The sequence below is a fragment of the Micromys minutus genome, assembly GCF_963924665.1.
Source record: "Micromys minutus genome assembly, chromosome: 13".
In the NCBI taxonomy this organism is placed as follows: Eukaryota; Metazoa; Chordata; class Mammalia; order Rodentia; family Muridae; genus Micromys; species Micromys minutus.
The window spans coordinates 27,195,096-27,222,237 of NC_137982.1; the positions used below are offsets into that span (position 1 = coordinate 27,195,096).

At 44.4% G+C, this 27,142-nt stretch overlaps 1 protein-coding gene across 1 annotated transcript in view; it reads right to left on the reverse strand.

The window, feature by feature from the left end:
• Window positions 1–24,548, reverse strand: part of CACNB4 (calcium voltage-gated channel auxiliary subunit beta 4) — a gene marked incomplete at both ends in the record, with an annotated part of 243,661 nt that extends 219,113 nt beyond the window's left edge. The window contains 2 exons of the mRNA XM_080927132.1: window positions 23,970–24,053; window positions 24,489–24,548. Coding sequence (XP_080783258.1) covers window positions 23,970–24,053; window positions 24,489–24,548 — 144 coding nt within the window. The remainder of the gene's footprint in view (window positions 1–23,969; window positions 24,054–24,488) is intronic.
• Between the last annotated feature and the right edge of the window lie 2,594 nt (window positions 24,549–27,142).

Below are 27,142 nucleotides of genomic sequence, written 5' to 3' on the forward strand. Positions count from 1 at the left end.
TCAGTTTGGGGGTTTTCTCAAAATAATGGGGGAATAACATCAGAGAGTCACGTATCACAAGTTACTGATCAGAGGAAGAAATCTATACAGATCAACCTTGCCTGCTTGGCAGAGTCAGGCCAGAGTCGGCTGTCAGCAACCTTGCAATGCGAAGCTCAGCACCAGGGGAGCCAGCCACAGAAAGGCCATCCTCTGTGCCATCCAACAGTCTCCCTGTGTCACTCTCCCCCTCAAGCCCTGTGATTCCTGAGTCAAGTCCTGGGCCAGGGAATGCCATCCTTTGTGAAGTGACCTCTGTGCTCAGCTCATTTCATCCTGAGCTGAGCTGCCAATCAGGCTTCTATTATATTATTATATTTATGCGAGAATTCAGACGCCACCCCCACATTCTAGTACCCTCGCCAAGGCCGGTATAAATTAGCAGACGGATGTGCTGATTGCGGCTTGTAAACCAGCCAGGACTCGTTCTGTAACTGTAAACAAAAGAACTGCTGAGTCTATAAGTAAACAAACAAGACTCTGGAACACAGTGCACAACAATGAAACATCGCTCCTACCACCACCACCTCCCTAACACATCACCTCAGTCGGTAGCAACAGTCACCGTCACTACCACTACCCCAAACCACTACCACGGTAGTAACCCATCACTAATGTCCTCCATCCATCCTTACCCGCATCACCCCTCCTGTTGTTACCCTGCATTCCCACACCACCCTGATCTTAGCACCACCAAGGGCACCCTCCCTGTCACCACCATCCATCCCTCTAGGGCAGTGGTTCTCAACCTTCGTAATGCTGTGAACCCTGATACAGTTCCTTGTGTCATGGTGACCCCTCAACCATATGATTATTTCATTTTCTACTTTATAACTATAGTTTTCCTACCCTTATGAATTGTAATGTAGACCACATGAAGCTCAAGAAGGAGGATGACCAAAGTGCGGCTGCTTTAGTCCTTCTTAGAAGGGAGTACAAAAATGTTCTCAGGAGGAAATATGGAGACAAAGCTTGGAGCAGAGACTGAAGGAAAGGCAATCCAGAGACTGCCCCACCTAGGGATCCAACCCATATTCAGCCACAAAACCCAGACAATATTGCTCATGCCAAGAAGCACATGCTGACAGGAGCCTGATATAGCTGTGTCCTAAGAGCCTCTGCCAGAACATAGCAAATACAGAGGCGGATGCTCACAGCCAACCCTTGAACTGAGAATGGGGTTCTTGATGGAGGAGTTAGAGAAAGAATTGAAGGACTTGAAGGGGTTTGTAACCCCATAAGAACAACAACAACAGCCAACCAGAACTCCTAGAGATTAAGCCACTATCCAAGGAGCACACATGGACAGACCCATGGCTCTAGCTGCACATGTAGCAGAGGATGGCCTTCTTGGGCATCAATGGTCCTGCCAAGGCTTGATGCTGCAGTGTAGGGGAGGGATGCAGGAAGAGGTTTAAGGGTAGGTGGGTGAACACCCTCATGGAAGCAGGGGGAGGGGAGATGGGATAGGAAATATGGTATGGAGGGGAATCGGGAAAGGGGATAACATTTGAAATGTAAATAAAGTATATCCAATTAAAAAATATAATGAAAACAGCTGATATGTAGGACATATGATATGTGACCCCCCCCAAAGGCTCACTCCCCACAGGCTGAGAACAACTACTCTAGCCTTCAACTTCCAGTACATAAATTACAGTTTACATCCTATTTGAAAAGTGTTCAGCAAGATGGCTCAGCAGCTTGATATACAAGTCTGATGACCTGAATTTGATCCCCTAGATAAGAGGAGAGAGCCAGTTCCCAAGCACTGTCCCCTGCCCTTCACATGCAAACTGTGGCTCCCTCCCCTGCCTAATAGTAATAATATATACAGTGGATCATGCTTTTAAATAAGATATTGTGCATGCCACATGTACATATTTTATCTCATTCTTCAAAGTTCTCACAGCATCTTCTGAGAGCTGTATTATCACCCTGTTTTCTACAGAAAAAAAAAAAAAAAAAAAAAAAGAGCTTCCGGGCTATTCTAACTTGATCGGGGTCACACAAAGAGAAAATCATACAGCCTGGCTGGGGACATGACTCTAATTTTAGACAAGAAGAAGGCTAGTTCAAGACCAGCCTGTCCACACAGAGAGAACCTGTCTCCAATAAAACCAGTGAAGCCTCCAGGATTCAGACTCCGTTCTCCTGCTTCCACAGCTGATCCTACCAACCGTTCCACTGTGCTGCCTGTGAAGAAAATTAAGACACAGCCAAGTCCTTGCTGGGCTCACTGTCAATGGGAGAGACCTGTAAACATATTTCAAAACAATGTGAGAGGCGCTTTGCATGTACTATGGAAGGAAGAAACTAATTTTGCCCCGTGGGTGTTGCAGAAGAATGCGTAGAAGATGTGACATTTATGCATTTGTGAAGAAATGAGTGGGAGTCCTTCAGAAAAGGGGACTGCATGGGGGGGAGGCACAAATGAGCCCAAATGAGCTGTCTCATGACAGCAAGAAAGCATGGAGTCGCATGTCCACTATAGGTGGTCACCATAGGCAACTTTCTTCCTAACCTACTTTACAAAAAGATCACCTAAGTCCTGCATTGGGGGTGTCTCCCTCCTGCCTCTGCTAACTAACCCAGGTTTACAATCTAGCCTGGCTGAACAACAGCCTCCATTGGTCTAGGCTGAGCCATGTACACAGGCCTCTCTGCCACAGCCTTTCCCTACCTTCTGCCCATATCCCAGACTCTAATAAGCCTTCTTCATGAAAGTATGGGAACAAAGGATCTGGGTCTGCAGGAACTGTGATGCCCAACATGTAATTCTGAGCAAGACCAAAGCATCAGCAGTAGGATGAATAAGAGCCCAGGCTGGCATCAGTGCTGAGCAAAAGGACTCATCCAACGCCTTCTGCAACTGCAGAAATGGTCCCACAAAGACCCAGGATGGAAAGCCCCAAAACACCTTAGTTTTGCCAAGTTACTGAGACTATCCCTGACATCAGGTCCACTAATGCAGGGTTTAGGGTATGGGTTTTTGTTATATCTCTGTGAAAAGTATATTAAGAAGGAAATTGCACAAAGCTAGTATGCTGTAGTGGCCACTAATACAGTGGACATGTGTCTACATGGTTTTCAATCATTTGCCCATGCAAAAATCCTTGCAGTTATTTCTTTAAGATTGAAATTATAGGTCCATGAGTGCATATTTGTTTCCTAGTAACCCCAATTTCCTCTTGAAAAGACCTCTATATTTTGGATCATCTGTAAACCCTTTTCAGTAAGACACGTGAATTCACTTTTAAAATACTTAAGATTTATTCATGTATATATGTGTTTTGCCTGCATATACTTATATTTGCCTTGGGAATGCCTGGGGCCTATGGAGTTCAGAAGCCATCCAATCCCATAGACCTGGAGTTATGGATGGTTGTGAGCTACTATGTGGGGCTAAAAACTGAACCCAGGTCCTCTGAAAGAATGGGTGCTGTTAATCACTGAGCCATCCATCACCCAATACCTCCAATTCTTTAAGGAAATTATCAACATAAAAACATTCTTAGCATAATTCTGATAATTAATGACAATAAATAGATAGTGAGGCCCTCCAATCTAGACTCCTAACTAGTTATTACAGATCAAAAGTTTCTGTATTCTATGCATCTACTGATCAACGTTTATTAAACACTTAAGTTCCAGGGGCTTCATTTGTCAGTCTGAACATAAAGGGTATACCAGTTGTCCACACATTCAGAAACTATTCCAATGAGGACTTACAGGCCTGAGGAAGTAAGATAAACAGAATATACAGTTGTTTCTGTAAAACTAGAATGTGATACAAAGGGCAGGTCAGCTTCAGACAAGACTGAGGGCAGGATTCAGGATTCACTAGGAAGGTAAAATTCATGCTGAAGAGTGAAGAAGAGCTTTTTCTTTAAAAAACACTACATACAACATCCTGGAAAGAGATGTTAAAAAAAAATGCAGAGACAGGATTAATGTTGATTATTCAAAGGACATAAAGAAGTCAAGGGAAGTAAGGAGATGAAATAAAAGTTTGGCATTAATAAAATCACAACAGAGTCTCAAAGGCCACAGCAAAAAATTTAGATTACATTTTACCCCCAAATGAAATCCACTGGACATTATAGAATATACATTTTTAATTTTTTCATACATTATATTTTATCATGTTTCCTGTCTCCCAACTCCTCTCAGATCCTCCCCTTCTCCCTTCTCACCCAACATTATATTCTCCCCCACCCCTGAACTACAAAACAAAATTTCCACAAAACAAAAAACAAAACAAACAAGCAAAAGACCAATAAGACAAAAAAATGCCAAAACAAAACTAAAGTTCAAAAAGCAAAACAAAATAAAACCAAAAAACCAAGCACGGAATTTGTATTGTGTTGGCCAACTACTCTTTGGGGGCCTGCCCTGGAGTGTGGTTGATATACCTAGTGAGACTCAATAGAAGAAAACTGGTTTTTCTCATCACCAGTAGATATCAATTGCAAATAGTGTCTTGGTTAGGGATAAGACCCACTGTCCACTTCCCCCATCAGACCTGGAACTCAATATGGATTGATCCTGCGCAGGTCTTCTGCATGCTGTCAGAGCTTCTGCCAGTTCATATGGGCATCAGTAAAACAGAGGAGAATGGACTTATGGAATGATGTGAGAAGATTGAAAATATTAAAAGAGAGAAAAGTCGCTCAAGCTAGAAACCAAGAAGCAAGAGAGAAATTTTTTGCAACACAGTGAACAGAAGGACCATTCAGTTTCATCAATCCACCATCATCACAAAGTTCTATGAAAACCACCATTTAGGGAAGATTCTCTACAACATATGTAAATTCTCCATTCATCTACATCTGTGATTTTTCACAGAGCCCTTGAGTTCCTTGAAGATGTCTCTAGAATTGCTGCAGACAGCATTAAAAAGAAACTACATAAGGCCCCCACTCCATCAACGCATCTCAAAATACACTGATTACCAAGGATGACATCTGTGATTGCCTTTGAAGATTTCTATGCTAAAGCCACACTACTGTGATGAGGCAGAGGCTGCCTAGCTGGACCCAACATTTCCTGAAATAGATCTGATCTGCCCCAATTTTCAGCCTTCACATAGAAACTTAAAAACCACATTTCTCAGCCTGCTTTGAAGATAACAAGATATTGTCGTGACAAAGTTCATATAGATGGATTGTATATATATATATATATAAACTTCTAGTCATCTCTCTTAAAAATAGAGCCCTTTATTCTTTGTTTTCCCTTTTGAGCTGCCTTGGAAATAAAAGACAGTAATAGGCACACTGCCACACCGGACCTAAATAGACTCCAGATGCTAAGAATAACAGACCCATCCACAAGTGCATCCCTGAACCAATACTGTCTTATAATGTGTCTCTGCCACCACCCTTAACTTCCCACCTGCCTATAGAATGTTAAGTGATGAAACACAAACCAAACTGGTGTCTCCTCTGGTTTCCATGCTACATCATTTAGCATCCTCCCAAGTGGTGCTCCAAGGGTCAGCACATGATCTTCATTTAGCAAAATCTCTTCTCTGCAGCCAAACAGAGATGTTCCAAATGGTGGTCACTCAGATGGAGAGAAAACAAGACACTACCCTTAGCTAATCTAGGAGTAGAAGAAGAGAAAAATTAAACCTGGAACGTGGCTTTGAAGAACGCTTATTATTGCAGCATCACCTAACCTATACTGACTAACAAGTCCTGATTGGAAAGAGCCACTCAGAAGTCTCCCCCTGGATTGCCTCAGATCAGCAAACTCCATTCATAACTTGGAAGTTTTGGAAAATATTGGTATCCCATTCCCACTCCTAGAAACCCTGACTTGATTAGGCTGAGATATGGCCCACGCATAAGGATATTTATACTTATCTGATGATTATAACAGACAGCTACTATGAGAATCAAAAATGTTGTGACCCATACAGAATTGCTCCTACATAGTTGCTTGTATTGAATGGTCCAACAGCATGCTAGGAGATATTATCTGCAAGGAAAGATTTATGAAAGAATTCTGCGTCATCACAGAGTTTAGCTACTTAGAGTATAATCTACTATCTTACACAGTTTCAACTCTAGAACAAAAAAGAATTCTGTCTAGTTTCAGAATAGGAAATGCTAACACTTTTTCTAAACAATTATGTTTTCACCCTTGGACATGTCAAATCTTACAATTGACCTATAAAGGTCACCGTGAAGCCAGTAAATAAGACATGGTCGCCATACATTCTGTGTGTCCAACATACCGTCTTATCTGTGCTTTCTGCTTTAGTTTGTGGCATTGACTTGTGATACAACATGAGAGCATTTAGATCACTTCCAAAATAATGCAGGGTTAGATATGTGTTTGTAGGAATGTGTGCGGGTGACCAGAAGAGAGGTAGGATAATAGAGTCAGGTGTGCCAGCTTCCTAACATAGGCACACTGCCACACACACACATTGAGACACTAGCAAATACCACTGAATAGGTGCCTTGAGCAAGAATTTATTTCCCACGGTTCTGGGGTGAAGAAAATTTCAACTCAAGGTTCTGGTAGATTCTCTTCTGACTGAAGAACCTTTATCTGGCCCTCTTGCTGAGTCCTCTCAAGCCAAAGAACCAGAAGGCCAGTTAGTCTCTTTCTTACAAAGGCCATACCAAATTATTGTCTGACAGTTACTTTGTTCAAATTACATAATTCTGTCTGGAGACTTAATACCTGTGAGTCTTTGAAGATAAAAACATTCCATCCAAAATTCCAAGGCAAACTGAAAATCCATGATGTCATTCCGGAAATACCTGCTTAGCATCTACTCATTAAATAATTAATGTCACTTAAAAATAGAATCCCTGCCTCATTTACTGGAAGACAGGTAATTTTGCTGAGCTATACATGCATATGTCAGACCCCTGAGAAATGAATGACATGAAGCTAAGTTGATATAGAAAACTACCTTGCAGTTCCTCTCACATTCAGCCAAGTTCCAATACGGCAGCTCCTGCTACTCTTTATTACCGATTTAAAGCCCCATTAGTTACTCGCTCTTCCTGGGGCTATGATCATCATAAGAGCAGAAGCCACACTTCTCCTCAGCAGATTCCCTCCTAATAGCTTCCAGGATGCATCTCTGAGAACCGTCTCACATTTCGTAAATACTTCATCCTGACAGCCCATTCTATTCTTTGTATATCCTTCCATGCATATGTTTGAAAGTTATAAATTCCAGCTCCATTTCAGATGATCTCTCTGCCTATGATTCTCTCCGTGGCATCCCTCTGCCAAGTTATAACAGAGTGAACTCACTTACATCTCTCGAGACACTGGAAAACCCTGGGTTTTTAGTCCATGTCACCAGTGGAGTGACACAAGCTCTCTGCAAAGAGCAGTGCTGGGCTTATGTTTGCACACACTGGGAACCAAGGGAGACCAGGAAACCACAGAAGCAAAGTCTCTCACTTTATCACCAAAACTCCTCTCTCCACATTAGGCCACAGAGTTCAAAACTTCTCTCCTCTAATGCAAGGTCTAGGAGAAGTTGCTGTCTCCCTCATTTCAAACTGGCTCAACCCCAAACCCAGAAAAAAGGATGCTACACAGAAAGGCCAAGGAGAACACACAACACATTAGCTGGATTTCCCATCAAGTCTATCACAGCAGATCATGCCTTTTTGTAGTTGCAAAACCCCCTACAGCTGCCCATTCTTCATCAAATGTAAGCATATAAATGGTTTGTCATGGATCTCTGGGCCTTATTTCTCAAGACTCGTGTGTCGCATATAATTTAGAGAAAAGGCACCAAACTTTTCTGACCCTACGCCATTGAATACCATGTTTTCTTTTTTTTTTTTTTTTTTTTTTACCAAAATGAATGAGTTGGTCACTATCTGTGGACACAAAGTCATCTAGCAACCAGGTTTGATGGAAACTTAGGAACATTAAAAATTACCTAGTCAACCTTCACCCTCATTCTACAGAAAAAAAAAAAAAAAAAAAAAAAAAAAAAACAGTGGCCCAAGAAACGTTTATTAAAACACCTACTGCAGTACCAGTCTTTGGGTGGGATCCCAGAAGTTCACTGTTTAGTCAGCTATTAGACACATCACACATTTCTCATTAAAACAGGCATTTCCAACAGAAATACCATCCCCAATTATCTAAGTCTTATTAAAGATGGATTTACTATCAAGGTAGTAATAGTGGTAGTATATCCATGTGAATATATTTTGACAACATCAAACTATTTATACATGAGTGAGAATGTTTATATTTTGCTAAATTAAAATGATCCTATTACTCATCCAATACCCTAGGGAAGGGCACAGAAAGAACTTCCCCCTGTCTTGCCTGAGTCCGGCATATACTTGGTGAGCTGGTCCTCCCTACATTCAGCTAGGTCTAGACCGGCCTCAGCCTCATTACCTACAGCTAACTAACCAACTGCTACCTGAAGGCCATGTTACACTCATAGTGTGGCTCCTGAGGGTTAATTCGGACCAATGAGGTTCAAGTCACGTGTGTGCAGTGTGAGCTCTAGGGGCTCAGGAAATGTACTCAAAAAAAAAAAAAAAAAAAAAGATGCAAACTTCCTTCCTTTTATTATTCTGCAGGAACAAGAGAGGACTGTGGATGAAAGGGAAATCTCACAGCTAGTGCTGCACCAGGACAGGGGATAAGCACAGAACCTTGGCTGGCATGCACACCGAACTGCACATGGAGGAATGCAGTGCCAAGATAACAGCAGATGAACCAGGAGAGACCCTGAAGGACAACATCCAGTTCTGCTCTTTCACTGTGTGAAACAAGAATTCTGCTCTGCGCACTAGCCAGTCTTTGCTGTTCCTCTTTCTTCGTGGTAGGAAGATTCCTAAGAGGTTCTGTTAGAAAATAATGCTTGAAATGGAACATGTTTGGTCTCAACTACTTTCGTTTTCTTTTTTTTAATTGAACAACTTTATTTTAAAAAACAAAGATAAATGTACAGATTTTAACCATTTTTGCATAAAAGTATACGAATACATTTTTGTCAATACTTGATTTTTTTAAAGGTTTGATAGTGTGCATTAAAGTCATACTAGTTACAATGAGCATAAAGTACATGTAAAACAAGATGTAACCTGGAATTAGTCAAAGTTTTCTTGGTGTGTAAAGATTAAGCATAATGGTTTTTCATTTTCTTTTTCTTTTTTGGCCTTTGTTTTTTCTTGAACTTCATACAGTCTGTGAGTTGTTTCTGAGGTGTTCAGAGATTTCTGGGGTTAGTATCCAATTATTAGTGACTGCATATTATGTCTGTTCTTTTGTGACTGAGTTACCTTACTCAGGATGATATTATCTAGTTCCATCCATTTTCTTAAGAATTTTATAAAGTCATTGCTTCTGATAGCTGAGTAGTACTCCATTGTATAAATACACCACAATTTTTGTATCCATTCATCTAATGAAGGACATCTGGGTTCTTTCCAGATTCTGGCTATTATAAATAGGGCTGCTATGAACATAGAGGTGCATGTATCTTTGTTGTATGTTGGAGCATCTCTGGGGTATATGCCCAGAAGTGGAATAACTGGATCTTCAGGTAGGACAATGTCCAATTTTCTGAGGAATCGCCAGACTGATTTCCAGAGTGGTTGACCAGTTTACAACTCCACCAACAGTGGAGGAGTGTTCCTCTTTCTCCGCATCCTCGCCAGCATCTGCTGTCATCTGAGTTTTTGATCTTAGCCATCCTCTCATCTACTTTCTTGAGCTACCCCCTGTCCTCCTCTACTTTCTGTTGTGTAATAAACACTATGGCCAAAAGCTTAGGGTGGAAAGAGTTTATTTGTCTTACGTGTCCCATGACACAATCCATCGCTGAAAGAAAATTAGGGCATGAATTCAAGGCAGAAACTGAAGTGCAGCCCATGGAATAACACTAGTTACTGGCTTGCTCCTAGGCTCACGTTCAGCTAACTTTCTTGTATTTCCCAAGATCACCTGCTCAGGGGTGGCACTAGTCACAGTGGTCTGGGCCCACCCACATCAAGCATTAATCAAGAAAATACCCCCATGAGCTAGTCTGATAGAAGCAATTCCTAAACTGAGATTCACTCTTCCTAGATGACTCTAGCTTGTGTCAAGTTGACAAAAGAAGATGAGGAAGAGGAAAAGGAGGAAGAGGAGGAGGAGAAGAGGAGGAAGAAGAAGAGGAGAAGGGGAAGGAGGAGGAAGAGGAAGAAAAAGAAGAAAAGGAGGGGAAGGAAAGGGAAGAAGAGGAAGAGGGGAAGGATGGAAGGAAGAGAAAAAAGAGGATTAGGAAGAAGAGGAGGAGGAAGAGGAAGAAGTAGAAAAAAAGAGCAAAAAGAAAAAAGAAGTGGGGGGGAGGAAAAAATGAATGTAACCAGAAAACTCCCACCAATGACTCTTTCTCCCTAGAAATCCCAAACCCCCCTATCCTAAGGTTTCCTACCCAGTCTTATTGCCTTCTCCTATCCTTCCTCTTCTACTAACTCACCACACGGATATATAGGCTGCCACTGAGCTAAAAGGTGATACAGTTTGTATCAAAGTGAACAGGTCAAGGCTCCCTGTGGGAGACCAGCTACTGGAATCAAGTTCTGAGTTCAGTTCTGAGCAGCAGAATGATGCCTCGTCCCCGGGGAGAACCCTGCAAAGAGATGCAACCAATGCTGCAGAAGCTGACCCTACCAAGGATCTAGGAGATACAGGGCAGAAGTGTCACATAAAGATTCAGGAGACTGTGTGTCCTAGAGATGAGGAAGTCTTGTCCCGAGAGGTCAGGGAGCACAGAGCTGAAAATCAGTATCTTGGAAGGAATCAGTAGTGTTCTCACAGGGTGAAGAACAGCTGTAGCAGGATATACCCCTCCATTGCTGGGCAACAGAGTATCAACCAGGAACACCAAGGGCAAAGCGCTAAAGTCCTGTGTCTCTATCCGGAACATGTGGTCAAGCCTAAGGTGCTCTGTGGGTGCAGACACTTGAACTTCTCCTCTCCTCGGCTCCTCTTTCCCCATCCCACATGGCATATCAGTGGTGGAGGTGAAGAGATACAGGCTGGAGGGATACACAGGCCTTCCACACTACGCAAAGAAAGACTTGACAATAGGCAGAACAGCTCCAGGGCCATACCAGGAAGGAGAGCCATATGTGTGAGCGTGGTTCTGGGAGGAGAAGGTTCCAGGGAGTTCTGACAGACACATATCACCAAGAGGAGGAGTGCTATGATACAGGGGGTGACAGGAAGAAAATGGGTCAAGTGAAGATACGGTGTGTGTGCTCGGACACTCAGCAAGTGGTAGCAGCCCGGGCCAGCAGAGAGGACATCACACTGGAAATGGACTGAGGCTAGTGAGCCTGGGTTTTCCAACTACCTACTTGGCTTTTATTTTTATAATGATGGTGAGAGGATCACACCAAGAATAAGTCAGGCAAGTGACAATCCATGAAGGAAAAGTTTCCTAAGACTCCTACAACCCTAGTGGTTTTTAAACAGGTTCTTCGTTAAGCCAAAGCATCTTCTAGCTCTTCCCAATTCAGGTAATGAAGGAAAAGCAAGCAGGGGTCTGAAAACATGTCTGTGAGGGCAAGAACCACACCTTCCAGGACCTCACCAACTCTCCAGACCTCTCCATCTTCTCAGCTGCTGCTTCTCCACTTAGGTCCAGCCTGTGGTACCGAATGCCAAGATCTATGAGTTCAAGGTCCATGAACCCAAACTCCATGACTCTAAGGTGGATGGTTTGGAGGGTTTTATTGTTTTTGCTGTACTTTAAAAAGGGCCAGAAGTGATATGAGTTTTGAAGTCCAGGTGATAGGAGACATCTAAGCCTGGACATGTATAAGTTTCACTGACGACACTATCTTTAAAGAGCTCTGGAGAGCCAAGTGGTGGTGGTGTATGCCTTTAATCCTAACACTCAGGAGGCAGAGTTAAGTGAACCTTAGTTCCAGACCAGCCTGGTCTATAGAGTGGAGTTCCATGGCAGCCAGGGTTACACAGAGAAACCCTATCTCAAAAATACCAAACCAAACCAAAAATGCCTATTTTTTTATATAGAACTTAAATCAGCAAAAATATTTGGAAGTATGACATTTATTGAACATATATACTAATACATAAATAAAACCACAAATAATACCCAGGGTTCACATCCCTCTTACAATGAAGATTTGATGCTTTTAAATAAAGATACTGTGTGACTTGTTTTTTTTGTTTTTTGTTTTTTTTGTTTTTTTTTTTGGTTTTACACTGACAGATATGATGACCATAACATGAAAATCTTAGCACTCACTCACTCACTGGCACAGTCCTTAACGTAAGGACCAAATAAATCAAGCATCTCCCCAAACTAACGCACCCTCAAGCTTTCTGAAATTAGCAAAGACAGTGTGCAACTGACCTATTTCTCTCCCAGACAACTGTGTAATGGCTGACCTCTGTCCCCCAGGGAAGTACAAAAATATTACTGCACAGCACCTGTAACACAGAGCACAGCTCGGCACACCCAGTTATTGCCATAAATCTGCACTTAGGTCTAGTATTAAAAATTATAGAAAACATAGTAGCAATTCTTATCTCTCTGACATGTTTCTTTCCTTCTGTGGATAACATCCTGTTATATAAAACTCTCCTGAAGCTGGAGAGTTGGCTCTGTTCTTCCAGAGGATCTGGGTTCAATTCCCAGCAGCCACATGGCTCCTAACCATTTCAGTTCCAATCCCAGGGACCCACACCTTCTTCTGGCCTCCACAAGCACACAAACATACAGGCAAAACACCCACACAACATAAAATAAAAGCAAGTTTTAAAGGTTTCCTGATGACAAGCAGGGCCATGAAATAAAATAGTTCTGCCAAAGCAGACAAACAAAAGCAAAAACAAAGGCTCATCAATAAGCCCTGAGAACACAGCTCCAAATAAACCCGCGGGTGCCCCATCCCACTCCACACCACGGAACCTGACGAGGTTCACCGTAAGGCAAGTCCATTTCCAATGACAAGTCAGCACGGCACACTGACTCCAAGGCTGGTTGCCACTGACCCCCGGAGCAGGGAACAAGTCCTTAGGAACAGTTGCAAAAGAACACACATTATTGTGTGACTTCATTTACAAGGAATAGAACAGATGAATATACAATGTCACTTAGCTGCTGCCTAGGTTATAGAGAGGTAAGGAAAGGATGTCTAAGTAACACTGGTTATAAAATTTGGAAGGGTGATGAGAGTAGATTGCCTTCCCCATTCTTGTCTCACACACAAACACACACACACACACACACACACACACACACACACACAAACATAAAAGCAGTGACTATAACCACTAAGGAGTACTGGCATTTTGCCCATTTGTTTGATTCTGAACCTTAATAAGCATCTAAACAGCTAACAACAGCAGCAGACCATCTGAAATGATGGTGGCATGATGAATTCATGTGCACAAGGCCCCGCACATTCCACAGTTCTCTGTGGATTAAAAAAGAAATGACTGGGGAAAAAATGGCGTAAGAAGTTTGAGAAAGGTATCATTTCTAGACCCCACCCCTGTACGTAAGTTCACCACTTCTGGTGACTCTGACAGCCCAGGGGGGGAAATATGCATATTCTTTTCAAGTTTATGTTTATAAAATATTCCCTCAAATACTGCAACAGCAATTGAGCTGCCAGAAGGAAGATACATCCACCAACAGGGAAGAAGATAAAGTAAGACATAAAGGAGGCACCATTTGTCATCCAAGTGATAAGATGATCTGCAAGAGTCTGCAGCTGTTCAACAATTTTTACTGCTTCTGCCTAATTAATGCTTTCGGTACCCCAACACAATTACTGAATGTCATCCCTTCAGATTCAAGTAATTACTTCCATTCTATTTACGTGTGCAACAATCAAGTTATGTTAAAGAAATAGGGAAGTTTCCAGAGGGTCATGTTTACTCTAATAAAAATGAGAACTACCATCCAGAAATTCCAATGTGCTGTTTACGTTCAAGCCAAGGTTGATAATGCTTTAGGGGCCTCTGTTCTGACAGGGGTTGCCATAGTACATAACTTGTTGTTATTGTTACTTAAGCGCAATAAAGACATCCCCTTAAAGTTGAATCTATATTGTAGCTTTTTTATGGATACAAGTCTTGACATTTCTGCTCTGCTACATTATCGGAGCTATATTGTTGCTGGTCCACTAAGGTTTGGATAAGTGTCCCCAAAGGTGCAAGTGTTGAGGGCTTGGTGCCCAGGGTGGCTTTACTTGGAACCTATCAGAAGTAAGGTGAGTAAGGAAATTTTTAAGCCAGGAGGGAGGTGCCTTGAAGTTCACAGAATTCCTTTCTGTTGGTTGTGGGGCCTGAGGCAAGCAGTTTATCTTGACACCACAGGTCCGCACCATGATGTGGTGCTTCACCATTGTCCTCAAAGCAACCGATCCAAGAGGCCATGCTCTGTAACTTCTGATACCACAGGCCAAAGTAAGTCTTTTCTCTTTGTTGGTTCATAGGATCAAACCTGGGGCCTTGTGCATGCTGGGACAGATCCTCCACCAATGAGCTATGCCCCTAGTCCCATCTCTCCTTAGAAGTTCACAGTCTCCGGTATGAGTGACAGGAATACCTCCCTGAAAGTTTCCCTGACTCCTCCCATAGTTAAAGCCTTGTGGACTGGACTCTCGATGCGCTTCTGTGAGAACTTCCAGTCTTCAGGAAGAAAGGAAGGGCACAGGACTCAGCTTCGCTGTGTCCTGGTTCCATGAAGAATGGTGGCATACACCAAGAAGACAGGACAATGTCAACTGTTTGAACCAGAATGTTCTCATGGGGCCAACAACATGGCTCTTCTTAGGGCTTGGCAGTTTGATACTTTCTAATATGGCGAGGCATTTAAGAGTCTGAGTGAGTAGTGTTGTTGTCTCCTCATGGGTAACAATGGACATATTTACATAACAGTTCAGGTTCCGTCATCTGAAGAGCCCAGAGTCTCAGATGGGCCAGCTCAGAGGACTGGCAGTTCTGAGGTCTATACCCCTTCTCTGCACATGTGCTTAGGCTGGGCAGGACGCTCTGGCACAGGACAAGCCAACAGAGGCTGCGCTAATCCCTGAGAGCAGAGCAGGGAGACTGGATTGTAGGCTGCAAGCCCCATCCCCAAGGACCAGCAGGCATCTCCTAGCCTCCAGTGATAATGAGTGAGCCTCAAGCTGCCCACCTGCTTCTGAGTCTGAAAACTAAACCCAGAGAGAGAGCTTGCAAACTCTAGAGAAGGCAAGCTTGGGAGACCTGTTGCCCCAGCTGGGAATCCTGGGACAGATCCGGATGGCAGAGGCAGATCTCGTGAGTTAGGAGACAGGGGTGGAGAATCTTCTACAACCAGCTACCAACAACGTTCTCCTAGCTTCAGCCCTTGTTTTTATCCCCAGCATTTCCTTGTGGCTCTTGCTCCTACCTGAGGGTGGGGTAGTATACCCAGGTACAGTGCAGCAGGGGACAACTGGAGGAGCCACGATCAGGTGGGGACAGACTCAAAGACCTTCATTTTTCAGCCTAGCTTTCTACACAGTTTCCCTTAATTTCCTAGGAAGATTAACACTTGAATCAGATCTTATTCTGCATGTCAATAAAATCTTACCATTCTAAGCTGAAAGACACGTAGTCATTTATTCTACCGAAATAGAATTTAGGGAACATGTGTTAAGAACATAGAAAAAGAAAGGGCGGGGGCGGGGGACTTAGATATAAGTAAACCAATGGATCTTAGAGAGAAGTAAGCCCAGGGATTAGATTTCCTAACCAGTTTTCACACATTCAGTTCCATACAAAGCAGGGTTAGCCGGGAGAGAAGCTTTATCAGATTGCAGATTTGGGAAGCTCCACCCTACAGAACAGTCTCAAAGGAAGTGTGAATGCTTTCTTAAAGTTCACTGCAACTGTACTAGACCGTTTAGGAAGCAAGACCCACTTACAGTGTGGGGAAAAAAAAAAAACAACTTTCACCTTTGTTGATGAAAATACTTCTTTACTGCCTGCTGTGCTGTAGCTAAAGTATAAAAAGCGTCCCTAGCTCCTCCCATCCCCACCCCAGGTTATAGGATGCTTCCTGGGCTCCCAGGCCAACTAGGCAGCCAGAGGCCACCTAATGGGAAGAGGGAGAGTGTAGATATTTCTCTTCCTTACTCTACCCTTTCTCTCTACTCTGACAGAGGCAGCATCTCCTTGTGGCACTTGCTCCAACCAGTTAGATTCCTCTGGGTCCAGCTCCTGAAAATTTTCTCCACAGCTTTCTTGAGCAACATTAATGGTGGCTTGTGGCTGAAGAAATGGCTCAGTTGTTATGAGCACTAGTTACTCTTGCAGAGGGCTTGGATTCATTCCCAGCACCCACAAGGCAGCTCACAACCATATGTAACTTCTGTTCCGGGGAACAGGATGCCCTCTCCTGACCTCCTCAGGTACCAGAGAGCACGTGATACACAGCATGCATAGAGACGAAACACTGATACTGACAAAATAAAATGAAATAAAGGTAAATTTTAAAAACTATCAAGGGTGGCTTCGTGCTGGAACTAATTTCTGGGCCCAGTTTCTGATCTCTCTCGTTATCTGTTTAAATGTGTTCCTATATTCAAGTCCATGGGGGATAAGGGAAAAGACAAGCTATTTTGATAGTGTCATAAGACTGTGGCTAATATAATATTATTTGTCTGCTTACTAGTTTAAGTAAACAGACAAAGAAACAATCCTTTGTGAACTGTGAACACACAAGAAAAAAGGACCATTCATGATAGAATTAGTAATAAATAAATAAATAAATAAATAAATAAATAAATAAATAACAAAAAAGAAAACAGGCTTCAGACCCTCCAAATGTTGCTTTATTCATCTAAGCATCTACACAGAATAAGGTCACTTCTAGGACCAGACCTATAATCATAGGCTGAGACAGGAAGAAGTATATTTCAAACCAGCCTGAGATATGTAACAATTCTCTCTTTCAAAAGTAAAATAATTAAACCCATATGACCTACAAATCAGTGTCCATCTTCATCACTGAGGGTTAGTGCGTGGTGGAGAAAATAAGGAAGCCAAGGCTGCCTCAGCTCTACTTCTGGCTGTATGACCTTTCTGTCCCCTGCCGGGCCTACGTTCAGGTTATCTGGAAGTAAGAAATTGGAACGCTTTACTTTTGCAATCTCTTCCTGTTCTAAAACCGTGTGATTCCGAGTTTGTGGATAAATTTGGCATATCTACATGCCTCTAGGCATATGATTATTCTTAGAGCTGTGCACAAAGCAGATACCTTCTGTTGACGAATTCACATTTCATCGGAGAAATGTGTCTGTAACCAGTACCCAAATTATAACCCAAAGAATTTCTCTGCCAACTTGTTTTATTATAGTATCAACTCAGAATCTGCATATGTTTTCGATCTCTAAATACAATGTGGGTTCATTGAATCATTGTAAGGATCAACTGATTAGCATACCTTTAAAAAATAAAACACGAGGCTTCCACAGGCAGCTGCAGCTCCTGTCTTCTGTCCCACAAGCTCTTGTTCTAAGTGTGATGTCATTATTTTATTTTATGACTTACCTTTTTACTTTAGTGTACTCTGAATAAATGTTTAAATTATATAAACATATATATATATATATATATATATATATATGCTTTCAAAACCTCAGTGCAATACAATGCTTATTGTGAGTATTGTGAGGGTTCAGTAGATAACTGTCATTGTACCTGTGGCACCTCTTTCTGCTCTGTTTGCTTGCTTGTTCTGATTTCTGGTTTTTGTTGTTTTGTTTTACCTCTAAGTCTTGCTTTGTTATCCACGCTGGCTCCAAACTCTGAGGCTCAAGAGATTTGCCTGCTTCAGCCTCTTCAGTGGCTAGGACTCAGGTACATACCACAACTGCACCAAGCTCCCTGTATCCTTAAGTGACAGCATGCTTAAAACTCATCAAACAGGACCACTGAGGTGGCTCAGCAGATAAAGGGTTTGCCATGCAAGCCCAATGGCTGGAGTTCAAATCCCAAAAAAAATGCATCAAGGAAGAAGAGAAACAGCTCCATTAGGTTGTCCCTTGACCTCCACAAGTCCACACGTGTACATTCACACATGTATGTGCAAACTCACACACACACACACACACACACACACACACACACACACACACATGCAAATAATAATTTTTTTTAGAAAATAGAATTAAATGCTTTTTTGTACACATGGGACATTTCTCTTTTATTTTTCACATAAATCGAATAATTTTAACTTGTTTTGTAATGTGGTATTAATGCTGAGTTTAGTTTGGTGTTACCCATTTCTCTTGACTCCCATAGAAATTGACCTTTTCACTACATCACACACACTTTCAGGGGCTAGAGAGATGGCTCAGCCATTAAGGCCACTTCCGTTTTCAGAAGGACAGGGTTGGGTTTCCAATGACCAAATCGGGAAACTCACAATTGCCTGTAATCCCAGCCTCAAGGATCTGACGCCCTCTAGCCTCTGACGGACCTCGCATGCACAAGTTGGGCATAAGAGAAGCAGGCACACTAACGTTAACATAAATTTTAAACGTGAGTGAATGTTCTCAGCCACCAAGATGGCTCAGTGAGAAATACACTTACTGTCAAGCCTCACGACCTGAGTTCAAGCCCCAGGCCCCACATGGTAGAAACAGAGGACTGATTCCTTCAGATTGCTCTCTGACATCTGCACGCATGCCGTGACATGTGCACCATGCTAAAGATATTTTTTAAAGTTTGGAGGGTATTGTTGGTTTGTTTGTCTTTGGTTCTTAGATGCCCTCTTGGGGATGCAGAACTGGATAGAGCCGGAGGCTGGCCAGCCTCCCTAGGCTAATTAGCAAGTAAATCCTTCATCCTGGTGAGGTCCTGATGGAAAATGCAAGTTAAATGGCTCCTGGAGAAAACAGCACTTAAGGTTCAGTGCTGACCACACACCCACACACACCCACATACAGAGGGGGAATGGAGAGGGGGGAGAGAGACAGAGACACAGAGAGAGACAGAGACCTACACACCCTTACATACACACACAGAGATACTTTCCCTTTTCTCTCCTTAAAATGGGGTAGGTTCTTAAGCCTATTTTACGTCATGCAATACAAAGGAAGTGGTGCATTGCATCTGAAACCTAAGTCTAGGGCAGCTGCAGATGCCCTCTTTGCTCCTTGGGGTGGTCCAGCTTAGACTACAGCCACCATATTACCAAAAGGTCCAAACAGCCCCGCAAGCCACAGATGGAGGAAAATCAAGCACCCTACCAAAAGCCCCGGCAGAGCTCTCAGCCAGTAGCCTGCACCAACTGCCTACCACATGGGCGAGGCTATTTTGGACCTCCCCGCCATCCCTGTGCCCACGTAACATCACACAAGCAGAAGAGCTGTCTGGTCAGTGCTCAGAAAGAAATTGTTTCAAGCTATGGAATTTGGGGCTAGGTTTGTTAGGAAACAATTTCTTCCTTGCAACAAAAATTCATCCCCAAACCCATTCTCTCCCTTCATTCAAATGGGCATATGCACAGCAAAGGGATGAGGCTTGATGCCAAAGACAAAGTGCAGACATTCCTCCACCCTCCTGATACCCAAGTCAGTAGGGGACAGACGGTAAGAGAGATCTAAATCCATCTTGAATTGCAACGGAGAGGTGGTACTAAAAATGAGCACAGGTACTTGGCTCTAAAAGCACCTACTTAGAAAACTGATCTAATTAGAGAGTTTAAGAAAGGAAATAAGGTTAATTCTTAAGCTGAGGCAGGAGGATTATCATAACTCTGAGGCTAGCCTGTGCTACAGAGAGATACAGTATAAAAATATATATACCTCCACAAAATCTAAACTCTTAGGTCTTGAGGGGTATTGAGAGATAATAGGCAAAGAGAAAAGTCAGGTCCTCCATATGGGTGTCCGGCATGTCCAAAGGGCCTGTGGCAGGAAGACGGTGCATTTAAGCTCTGAATCCAGACATAAGAGACAACAGTTACTGGGTAGGGGCCGGACCGTAAAATGGGATTCATAAAAGTTACTCAATAAGAAGAAAGCTGACTAACCCTCTGCCAGTCGTGACACAGGTGCTGGGGGGTCCCCGCACCTTAGGCCTCAGAGCACGCAGTCCCTGGTTGCTATGCATACCTGCTGCTACCTTCCCTGGACTGTGTGCAACCTATTGGTCTCCACAACTCAACAATAAAACCTTTGAGTACAAGATCTGATCTTCTCCCACGGTGTCTAACACAGAGCTGGATACAAAGCAGATGCTAACTTCTCCAAGATGTGTGCCACACACGCATGCTCTACCCTTCAACAGCCTATCAGAAGACCTCCCGGGGCAGGGATCCCAAAGCCACAGTGAGAAAGCCATCCCCACGAGAGCAGCATTCACCGGAAGTTCTTACTGTCACCCTTCTAACTTCAACCAGCTCTTGGATGTCATCTTGTGTGTGGCAAGAAGAGGCCCTCAGACTGTGTACACTCTGGAAGATCATGGTTAAGTCATTTCTGAATCACCTCTGCCTTCCTCTCCTTTCAGTAGCAAATCATGTCGTCCTCTTACCTTTCCTCAAAGACGCCATTTAGTGGCTCTCTGGATTCATTCCAAACCCTCATTCCTCCTAAATTGTAGGAGCCAGCAATCTAGCAGACAGGGGGAATGACAAAGCCTTGCCTGGGGGAACTTAGAGGAATGGCGAAGCTTCTCCTTGGTCCAAGGCAGAATGTTTAGTAGCAGTAGACCCTATTAAACACAGCTTGGTCCTCCTGGTGTTTACAGTCTGAGACTGCCCCCCTACCTACACCTCAGAAGACTAGCTAAGGCCTCCTCCTTGTGCCAAACATAATCATTTGGGTAACTGTTGCAGGTGCCCTTTATCAGGGTGAGTACAGCCCATCCAACTGTAGCTTTTGTGCATGTGTCCCCGTCATTTCTTCACTGTCTGTCATTCCTTCATTCCCAGGCAGGTTTCTAGGACCAAACTGCATAGAACCTGGCAAAGCTACGTAGGACCCGGGCAACTCTCTTTCTCAACAACCTTGTTTTGAGACCAGTTTCCGTGAGTGCATATGCATACAAAAGCAGCAAAACATAAACCAGGTCCAGGAACTAGAAACCGTTCTCATTATTAAACTTGCAGCTGGCCCTCTGACCTGTGAGCAGTCTTCCATAATTAATGCAACACATGGAATATTTTCCATGAAAGGTCTTCCTCCGTTAAATGTTAGGATCAAGAAAGGGGCAACTTTATTTGTGTGGATGTAGTTGTCTGAGCACAAAGTATCCCCCAAGGATTCAGAAGGTGAAGTCCTGGTTCCCAGGGCAGCATATTCAAAAGTGCTTGGAGGATGAGGGCTCTAATCTGGTTAGTGGGTTAATCCATTGACGAACTCATAGTTGATTGGGGCTTTTGAAGGTGGTGGGAATTGTAGGAGGTGTGATCTCACGGGGAGGAAGTAGCCCTCTGGAGTCATGCCCTTGAATGGGTTTATATTATTTCCAGGCCTTTGCGTCTGTTCCCAGATCTGTCTTTCTGCTCCAGCTGCCGAGAAGTCAGCAGCCCTCCCCGCCACCAATCCTTGTCAGGGCTTTCTGTCTCATCACAGGCGCAGTCAAGTGACCACAGGCTGAAATCGCTGAAGCCATGAAGCAAAAATAAATCTTTTCTCCTATAAGTTGATTTTTTCAGTATTTTATCTCAGCAACGAAAAACTGACTAATCCAATTTGTCTCTTTACTTTCTTTTTTTTTTTTTTTTTTTTTCTTTTTTGTAGTAAAGCAAAATAAATGGAAAAAAACACCAGGAAATTCCATCACTTCTAGTATCAAGAATTTAAAAGCTGGAGAGATGGCAAATGTGTTTGCTGACAGCCACATGACAACTTGAGCTCAGTTCCCTCAGCTCACAAGGTAGGAGAGAAGCTACTCTGTAAGTTGTCCTCTGACCTCACAAGCACACAGTAGAGTCACATGCCCCCACAATCAATCAAGCAAGATAATTTTCATTTTTAAATATTAATATTTAAGTATTAATAAATTACTGTCACTTTAAAGGGTTCTATTAGTGTAATAATATAATAAAATGGTTATATTAATATATATTAATAATGTTTTAATATATAATATATATAAAATTCATTTAAAGAGGTCTGTATGATGCTGTTTAAATTAGATCGTGTACAGGAGTTTACTGTGCTATGAAGTTCTCCCTGAAAATAAATATTGTCTTTGTGCCAAAATTAAGGAAATTGTTTGTTCTAATTCCTGAATTTGGACCATTTTATGAAATCTATATGCCCCCTTTCAAAAATATTTATGAACTATATTTTTCTCAAAACCTTCACTGATCCAAGTAACTCCCAAAACTACCTTTGCAATGTTAAGCCTACACACAGCAGCCCACTCTACAACATTGTGTGTGTGTGTGTGTGTGTGTGTGTGTGTGTGTGTAGTTTCAATCATTTACTGATTAGGAAATTAGGAAAAATATTAGAAAGGATATTGTTTTGTTTGGGCTCAGAATGTAAAGCAGTGTGATGGTGGTGTAAATCCTAAAGAATTAGTCAAACAACCCCCTGAATGCACTACTGCATAATTAGTAGTTCCAAGAATCTGCAATAAGAAAGCATTACCAAAAATAAGCATCTACAAGATAAACATAAAGGACTCAGAGTTGCATAACTTAAAAAATATTTTAAGCTGAGAAATGGCTTCCCCTTGTCAAATACACAAATAACCCCAGCTCTACAAAGAGGGTAGAATGCTCTTTCAAAATAAATGCAGGATCAAATGTTTAAATACTGTACATGCTTAGGGTACAACCACACTGAGTACCAGAATTATAGCCATAATTTCTATTTCTGCAGAAAGTACAAATGTTCGTGGGAATATTTCCCAGATATGCTTTATAGACCTTTTAAGCGCTGTCAGAGTCCAATTTTGAGTCTGAATCGTGTTCTACTTTGAAAATATGTTTAAACTAATTATTAAAAAAACAAACCCCATCGCGGCTGCCATAGTAAGTTAGAATCACAGGACACCAGGTTCTGGGTGACCTAGAGAGAAAAGTATTTCTCAAGGTCGCTCCAGCAGTCCACTACAGAACCTGGGATAACCGCTTCTGTGGCATTGACCAAAGTCTTCCTAAGTCTCCTGGAAGGATGGGGTGAGCCACTTCTGCGTTCCTTCTCCAGCATCCAGCGGCTCCAGAGGCTTTACTGGCGCACTGGGTAGTGGGAAGGCAGGGGGTTAATTTCCTTCCTCAAGGTGACAGGCACCAGAGGACTTAGCGTCGCTAGCGACCTGTAGTTCCAACTACTTGCCTCTGGCCACGAGGAAAACACGGGGAAGCCAGCTCAAGGTTCGGGGCAGCCAGATCCTGGGAACTGCGCCCGCGCTGTCTTATTTAGGTCTCACTGGACCGCTGTCCCCGTCAGCCCGTGATTGCGCGAAATCGATGAAGCGGTGCCAAAATGAGGCTAAACTTTTCTGTTCTAAGCGTCTTTCTTTTGGCCAGCACTCAGAGAACTCTCTCAAAAAATGTGAAAGTATTCAAATTAGGACAAAGACCGGAGAAATCCTCTAACTCTCACAGCGCATCAAATCAGGTCGCTCACGTCCCTCCGTGCAACGAAGGTGGGCCAGGAACACTTCTAGCTCCTAAATTCGGTGTCCCCTGCCAATGTCCCTTTTCCTCTCCAACACAAGTAACACAAATACAAACTAACTTCCCGGAGTGACAAGAGATGGAAGGATGCGAACACCAGGTAGCCAGGGTACCAGGAGAGGGATGGAGTTGGAAGCAGAGGTAGGGGCGGCTGGACCCCAGGACCCAGGAGCAGGGAGCAAAGGGACGAGCCCCGCGCGGCGCGGACCGGACGGGACTCGCGCTCCGGGGCAGGGGACCGCGCTGGGTGCGTGCTCCCGGCGCCCGGACCTCCTACCTGTCTGAGGATGAAGCTGGTGGACGTGGTGCTGCCATCGGATCTTTTCAACCTGCTCCTCCGGGTCGTGGTGCCTCGGGCCACCTGAACTCGACACACCGGGGCCACAAAGAAGCCAGTGAGGACCACAGCGCTGAGATGAGCGGGCATCCGGGGGCTGGAGTCCTCCTTGGGAACCGCGCCCCGGGGACCCCCGAACCCCTCGTCCTAGTCTCCCCGGCGCCTCCCAGCGCCCCCACCCCCATCCCTTTCACCCCGAGCTGGGTGGTCCCGAGCACCCACCACATCCATTAACAAAGCGTCGCGGGTGCGGGGTCTGAGTCCCCGGCATCGGCGACAGGAGGCTGCGGACACTGAAGCCCGAGCGCCGAGCCCGGGAGCAGGCTAAGCGGAGGGGAGGAGGAGGGGGAGGAGCGGGCGGGAGGCGCGGAGGAGGGAGCGGCGGCTCGGGACCAGCGCCCCGCACTCGCGGCACCAAGGCGGGGCGCGGGGCGGCGCGGGTGGAGGAGGGGGCGGTACCTGCGAGCCGGGGGAGTGCGGCCCGTCCGCCGCCCCGTTCTTGGCGTAGGAGGACGACATGGTTCAGAGGCGCCGCATGGCCCTCGCGGCGCGGTGGGCGGAGGGCGCGGGCCCGCGCGGACGGAGGGAGAGGCAGGACGTCCCTACCCGGCTCCTGGCCCCGCGCCGGCTCGCCGGCCGCCTGCCCGCACTTCGCCGAGCGCCGCACCTTAAAGGGGCCGAAGCGCTCCCCTCCCCACCCCACCCCCAGCCCTCGGCGAGGTCCAGGCGAGGGGGGCTTCTTGGTTCTCGCCTCCCCGAGCCTTGGGGAGAAGTGCTCTCCCACCCCGCGAGCGCTCCACAGCACAGCTTTCCAGAGGATGGAGGGAGGGGAAAATCTGAGATGGGGGTGGGAGGATTAAAATAGTCTGCACAGTTTAAAATGAGACAAAGGTGGCACGGTTCATGAATCAGGACTTGGGGAGGGAAGCTGGTGCAGTGTTGCAGGGAGTGGGCAGAGCAGGAACGTGCGTGTGTGCGGGTGCTGTGTGTGTGTGTGTGTGTGTGTGTGTGTGTGTTTGCTTTTATTAGTGAGTTTGTTGTTTTGGTTTGGTTTTGTTTGTTGTTTATGTTGTTTGGGCAACTCTACCCTCGGAGACTCAAGTTACACACACCTAGGCAGGCGGGCCAGCAAGAGTCTGACTGGAGACGCGGCCCCACTGGAGACCAGCATGTCCTTAGGAGTTTTGAAGGTCACATCAAACCTGCTAAAAAGCAGGAGTTGGCCACGTGCCTCCCATTTGTATAGCTGTTTCCAGGAGAAGAAACTCATCCTGAAGCCATACACAACCTAGCTTTCCCGCTGCAAACACATGATGTATTTAAGATCAATTCAAGGCTAGCGAGTCCTAGAAGGAAGAAATTTGAAGTAATAAAAAGAGGTGGGAAATATGTGAAAAAAAAGTCTAACTATAGTTACAGTTGCAGAGATGCATAGTTAAAATAGACATAAAAATCACTAAATCAGCCCCTTCGCCCTGCATTCTAGTATTTTACTTATAAAAACAGGTTTATTTTCCCAATGATTCTGCACTTTCTCTACAAACCCACCCCTTCACTTCTTCTAAACTTTGGGTCCTAAAACTAGTCTTGCTTCCAAGATCCCTCAGGCACACGCATATGGGCACACACACACACACACACACAAAAGCACACACACACAAGCACAGTCCATCTACACACAGGCAAAGTCACTTCTCTAAAACCACTCTCCCCAACTTGCTGTTTTCTGAGGTAAAGCCCAAGTTCTGTGATCCAAAAACCAGACTTCTTGCTTGCTTTAGACATACCCACACTGCAAAACTCCTCCCTGCAAATTGGTTTCTCTCTGCGAACCCGGAGAGCAGGCAGGTCCGTTTACTGCTTTTCCCTGGCCTGCGCTCTGCATCAGCATCCTGTCTCTGGAGTATGTCCTTGGCATCTGCCCTCCACGCCATTTAGCCACCACCTAGCACTCCGCAACCCTGCTCAGCGCACTCTTCCTCCACAGAGATCCTCCCTGGCCCTTTCTGTCTTGGATTGTCCTGTGCCTGAAAAACTGGAGCATTTATTCTCTAGATATTTGGCACAGGCTGTCTTGGTATATTAATTCTTGCTTTTGTGAAAATCTAATTTCCAAACTAGCTCCGTATCTGTGTAGCTTATGTGTAGTAGAAGCCCCTGCGGAGTTCATGGGGAAGGATCCGTCTACTAATGCAGACGCCCCTCACTACCAGCACCCACAGTGGTTGCTGTCGTCTCATTCTGGTCTTAGTTTGGAACCCTTTCCTTAGCTGACACTTTATCAATACACACAGACTAAATGGTTGTGTAGGCGCTGGCTTCTTGTTGTCCAGTTTTGCTGACTGAATAATCAAAACAGAATCCACACCAGAAAGACAGCACGAATGGCTCTGTTCACCTGCCTCTCAACAAGAGCAGTGAGAACTAGGAATGCACCTCTAGCAATGGGCCTACCAGGCACACCACGAGGCAAAAGATACCTACGGGAATCTACAGAGCCCCAGATAGAAAAGTGTGAGTCTGTGGCATTCCAGCCAAGCTTCCTGATTCCTCCTCCCTTTCTGATCAGAGAAGGAAACCCACACAGGTAAAGTCAGAAACACAAGACTCCCCCTCTTAAAATCCCACTTGAGTGGGGGAAACACTTTCCTGGGGACGATACTGCTATTCTTCCCCAACTACCTGTTGCTGAAATTAAGTTTTGGGTGAGCATGGGAGGGTAGCACAGGCTGCCTTCCGACAGCCCCATTCATGTCATGGAGACTTTATGTTGCTTACAGCCTGATGTGCAGGGGTCCTGATGGAACTTGTTGTTGACTCATGAAGAGGCAAGCTATCCCTTTCTAAAATGATGCTACGGTGGTGGCGTAGGTGAAACTGACCCCCTCCCCCGCCCCCATAGACCTATATATTTGAAATTTGGTTCCTACTTAGTGGAACCATTTGGAACGAATTCGGAGGCGTGGCTTTGCTGGAGGAGGAATGTCACTGGGGGTGGGCTTTGAAATCTCAGAAGTCCACAAAAGGCCAACACTTGCTCTCTTTCTGTCTGCAACTTTTGGGTGAGATGTGAGTTCTTGGCTACTAGTCGAGCACCCATTGGTACCACCATG